At 43.1% G+C, this 5322-nt stretch overlaps 1 protein-coding gene across 1 annotated transcript in view; it reads left to right on the top strand.

Moving 5' to 3' along the window:
- HHEX (hematopoietically expressed homeobox) overlaps positions 1-4732 on the top strand; it is a gene marked incomplete at its 5' end in the record, with an annotated part of 5673 nt that extends 941 nt beyond the window's left edge. The window contains 3 exons of the mRNA XM_015599871.2: positions 1396-1574; positions 1785-1835; positions 3598-4732. Coding sequence (XP_015455357.1) covers positions 1396-1574; positions 1785-1835; positions 3598-3816 — 449 coding nt within the window. The remainder of the gene's footprint in view (positions 1-1395; positions 1575-1784; positions 1836-3597) is intronic.
- Between the last annotated feature and the right edge of the window lie 590 nt (positions 4733-5322).

The following is a 5322-nucleotide window of genomic DNA, read 5'->3' as shown; positions in this document are numbered from 1 at the left end:
TTTTTTTTTTTTTTGAGGCTGTTTTGCACCAGTCTGAAACCTGACGTAAGCAAAATCTCGGGAAAAAAAACAATGCCAGCTTTCAAAGCGTTTAGGCGCAGACCCACAGACGGACTGTCGGACACGTCTTTGGAGTAGGAAAGGCAGCGCGTACACGTTGGGCATATAGAATTTGCTGCGCTTGCTCCCCCAGTGCGCGGCCTAAAACATAAGGCACCCTTAATCCGCGCTCCGGGTGGCCCTTGGCGCCTCCGGCATCTGAAGCCCCGGGGTAAATAAGGAAACGGGGCTCCTTGCCTTGGGCCACCGGGTTTAAAATCTACTCTTTGTTATTGGCAACTTCTGTAAAGACCCTGGAGACAATACCATTTTAATTAACATTTTAATGTCATCATGATGGTCGGGCCACTAGCTCAGTCCTCCACCTTTCTTTTTCATTGTTAGAGAGATCGGAGGCCGGGGGGGAGGAAGTTTATATTTTAGTTCTTTTTAAAAAAATGTTATTTATTGTATTTTTGATTCCAGCCTCATGGGTTTGGTGCTGTGGACCCGGCGTGGCTCTCTTGGGCTGCTGGGGCTCGAGGGGGACCCTCAGCTGGGCCCGGCCTGGGGGCAAACGTTTACAGCGAGTGCGCTCTGGGTTTCCTTGGGTTACTGCTGGGACCGCGCAGGAGGAAGCAAAGGGTTTTTCGAGATAGACCAACAGGAAACACATTGACGGAAATGTTGCCATAGCCCACGGGGTGACTTTAACTGGCCGCCCCCGCGGACTGGATGTGAAATCAGAAGAGGCCGCGGCGCCCATCGAGCTAGGATTGGAAGCTCCACGCAGAGCCTAACGCCGGCTCCCCCGCTCAAGGGCTTTGCGCGTGGTCCCCAGATCCGGCTACCGCTGCCGGCCAGAGGCCGCAAACGCCTTGGGTAGTGTAACAGCCCTGTTCCTCTCCAACATACACACACTCAGGGTATTTGCAAAATGCGGTTCACCTGGAGGTGCAAAAAGTTGTGGATAAATTCGAGAGTGACTGGTTAAGGAGAGTCATGGTATATTAAGCCCAGCCTATAATGAGTGTTCTTTTGGGGATCAAAAGATTTGTGTGTTGGTATCTAGCTATGGGTGTGATGGTTGTGTGTGTGTCTGTGTGCCTGTGATTGTCCAAGTGTGATCTATGTGTATATGTAATGTAGGTGTGTGACTGGGTGTTTCTGTGTGTTTGGGTATGTATGTGTATTGGTGGCAGTATGTTGGGTCCATGTGTTGGTGAGTGTATATGAACATGTCTGGTTGAGTGTCCAGTGTCCCCTATGCCCTTTGTCACCCCCATGGCCAGGTAGGTCTAGGGTCTGCCAGGCTGCTTCAAGGCTATCACTAATAACTGCTCTTGCTGCCTACAGGCAAACCCCTGCTCTGGAGTCCGTTCTTACAGAGGCCTCTGCATAAAAGGAAAGGCGGCCAGGTGAGGTTTTCGAACGACCAGACTATCGAGCTGGAGAAGAAGTTTGAGACCCAGAAATACCTCTCCCCACCAGAGAGGAAGCGTCTGGCCAAGATGCTACAGCTTAGCGAGAGACAGGTGAGAGGACCAGAGGCTGGGGCTTGCTCCTGGGAACCCGGTCTTGCGTCAGAAGAAAGACATGGAGCCACTGTTCGCTTTGGCTTGTCGCAGGGTGCTACCACCTCCTGGAGCGCTGGTCTGCTAGACAGCAGGGATCTGCTTCGCCCCTCCTCCTAGGTCCCTGGGGATTGTGGCTGGTGGCAAGTTTTCTTTTTCTCTTTCCTGTAGGTCAAAACTTGGTTTCAGAATCGTCGCGCTAAATGGCGAAGACTAAAACAGGTATTGACATGGTTTTGTTTCTATAGAAATAAATATTTTTATCATGTTATCTCAATGCAAGGCCTGTTATAGGTTGTATGCAAAAGTCATTTGAGAGACTATTTAACCTCTTCACCTTGATTAAAAAGGCAAATAGTTCTGCTGAAATTCAGGATGAGTTGCTCAGGTGGCAGTAATGCTAAAAGCACCTAATGCAGTTCCTATATCAATTATGCTTGGGTTTTCACACACTGGCTAGTAAAACTCCTGGCTAATTGTTTTATAAACCCCATATGTTGTTTATCTAATTAACGCAGGAAAGATAAAGTAATTGACAGTAAATGACTTGAGCAGTTATCTTTGGGAGAAAATTGTTTCTTTTATTTACACAGCCATAATAAAACCAGGCAGAGCTCAAGGGTAAATATAAGGAAATAAACACCTTTAAGTCTTGTTTGCACTGTTTTTTTTTTTAAACGAATTAAATATCAAAGAGTTAAAAAATTATTTTCCACCTAATGCAAGCTCTTACAATGAATATAAAAACATGTAAGAGAATATCCAAGCTTGTTTGGAAAGTAGCTTAAACTTTCTTCCAATGACCTTGTTATGCAATGTGTGATAAAAAGTAAAGGCTAATTCAGTTTTAAAAGACGCTCTATTGACTTAAAGCTAAAGATTTGTTTTTGATGTCCTAATCTGGATATCTTCTCCAAATTTATCTGACAATTGAATTGTTCATTTGCCAGTGTATATACAGTTTATAGTAAATAAAATATTTTTGAAACAGTACAAGTGGGGAAATTGAAAGAATTGTGCATTTTAAAATTTAGTAAAAAAGATCGTGTCACAAAGAACACTGAAGCAGGAAATAAAATTTCCATGATACCGTTATTCCAACACAATTGAAAAATTTTTCAGATTTCTTCTCAATTTCTGACCTTGTACATATATTTGTCATATAGTTGCAAGCCTGGTTAATCTACTGTTCCATAGCCTTGCTTAAAAAAAACCGAAACCTTAGCTGTATATTGTATTTCTAGTAGTATTTATGTCCATTTTAGACAAACATAGGATTAAAAATTCACTAACTCATTTAGTTCTTGGTCAAAAGCATGACTGCAGTTTACTAGAGACTTTAAACTAGTGGTTCCTGTGTAATAATGGGAATATTCTTCAGAAATTTCCCCCCAATTTTAAGTAAGTTGTAGTTGTTTTCCTTTTAAGTTGGCAACATTTTTCCAGTTCTGCATTTCTTTGCCATGATTTTGTAACCTGCTACATGTATTTATATGTTTGTAAACTTACTCCAGAAAATGGATGAAAAGTGATTCATTCAATCTAATAATTTTGGAACTTTATCCTTACTATTTAACATTCATACTCTTTAAAGGTGTGGAAGGCCCTGTTAATCAGCAAGGTTTAAATATTCAAAGAATGAAGATAGTGTGCATCTGCAGTGACCTGATTTTTTTCCTCCTAAACTTTTAAGAATCTTGAGGTCGTGGGTTTGGGCTGGAATTAAGTGTTCATTTGACATAACACGTTTATATTGAGTATTCTAACTTGGTAAGAGTATATAACCTATCTCTGATATAATAGGAACTTCTTCCAAAGTAAGAAAGAAGTATGTATTTTCTGGATAAAACGGTTATAGGTTTTGATAAGCAATTGATAAACTAAAAATTAAAAAGATGGTGGAGAGTGAAAAAATACTTTGATTTGTGTTTCATTTCTTCCATATTTCATGATCTGCCAATCTCCATTTTCATTCTCCATTCAGGAGAACCCTCAAAGCAATAAAAAGGAAGAACTGGAAAGTTTGGATGATCCCTGTGACCAGAGGCAAGACTTGTCCAGTGAACAGAATAAAGGTGCTTTGGATAATTCTCAATGTTCGCCTTCCCCTGCCTCTCAGGAAGATCTTGAATCAGAGATTTCAGAGGATTCTGATCAGGAAGTGGACATTGAGGGTGATAAAGGCTTTTTTAATGCTGGATGATGACCACTGACATTGGTGTGGTCAGAAAACTGGATTTGGGAATAATATTTGCAATGGAAAATCTCCATAGGTGAACTGGAAAACTATATGAGAAAGGGAATCAGTTGTCTGGTATTTGAAACTTAATGTATTTGGTGCACTGGCTAAATAACAAGTTCACATTGGAACCTTAATTTCGATTTTAAGAAATAGTTAATGTGTTGATTTTAGATTGTACATTAAATGGACTCTTCACTGATTAAATTCATCCCCTTTTTAAAAAAGTAATTTTTTTCTATTTATAAAAAGTAATTTTGAACTTTTTTGTTAAATTTTTAAGTTATAACTTTAATATTTTAATAGGATTGTCTTGAATAATTTTTCTGTAATCTATCTTCATCACTTAATGGAAAAGCAGAGGGCACCCCAAATCCAGAGGTGCTCCTTGAAAAGGAGGTCTACATTTCAGGCAGCCTTGGAATATTTTAGTATATGTTCTGCCGAAGTGAACACAGCCTTGGAATATTTTAAAAGGAAACATTCTAGACTTTTACATTACGTTCCTATATTGCTGCCTTGAATCTAAAAGCAGCTCAGAGCTGTTGTCTCTGGGATGTGTGTGTTCTTTTGGTCAGAAAGTTGATAATCTTAAATGCTTGTTTTGCACTATCACTTAGTACCTGTTTGACTAGGGTGTTAAGGATAGCATTGGCCAATTCAAGCAGAAACTGACTCATTGGTGATTAAAAATAATCACGATGAATTAGAAGTAGCAGATTAAGTAAATGTAAGTAGATTGTAGATATTGTGTTTTATATCGATGTTTATAATGTGTATATATAATTGTTCACTGTAAAAAAAAAATGGCCAAAATGGTGTTTTTTTCTAATGAGTAACTTTCCTATAAAATAAATCCGTCGGTTGGACGACTGACCTCGCTGGACCTCTCATGTTTTGATTAAAACAAACCCACACTTCTTACAGCGCCTGCGTCCCGGTGCCTGGCGCGGGGTAGGCGCCTGCGGGTCGGCGCTGGGGCCTGAAGCCTCAGGTGGTGCGTCTCGCTGGGGCTCCCGCAGCCCTGAGCGCCCCGGGAGCGCCGTACTGGGCCGTGGCCGGCGGGTGGGCGTCTGGGAGGTAGTTTTGGGCCTTTCCCGGGTGTTTGCCGGGGGTTGGGTATGTGTATGTCTGGGGCAGCGGGCGAGGCTCTCGCCCCTGGACCCCGAACGCGGCAGGTTCGGAGCCCAGGGCCCGGCAGGCAGGCGCGGCGGGCGGGTGCGGCGGGAAGAGCCGCGGAAGCGCGGGGCAGCCCAAGCCTCATCGATTCGCCTCGGCTCGCAGGGCTGGCCGGACCACTGTCCTTGACCACGGTGAGTCAACACTGCGTCATCCCTTGGCGGCCGAGCCCGTGTAGGGGGCTCCCTTCAGGGGAATAGGGGACGCTAGCCGGGCGGAGCCGGAGATAGTTCGCGCTAAGACAGCGTGCTTGGGTGAGCTTCAGAATCACCTGCAGAGCTTGCTGGAACT

Source organism: Pteropus alecto, unplaced genomic scaffold (genome assembly GCF_000325575.1).
Source record: "Pteropus alecto unplaced genomic scaffold, ASM32557v1 scaffold88, whole genome shotgun sequence".
In the NCBI taxonomy this organism is placed as follows: Eukaryota; Metazoa; Chordata; class Mammalia; order Chiroptera; family Pteropodidae; genus Pteropus; species Pteropus alecto.
Note: the sequence above shows the minus strand (reverse complement) of the source record. Positions and strands in the feature narration are given on the sequence as shown.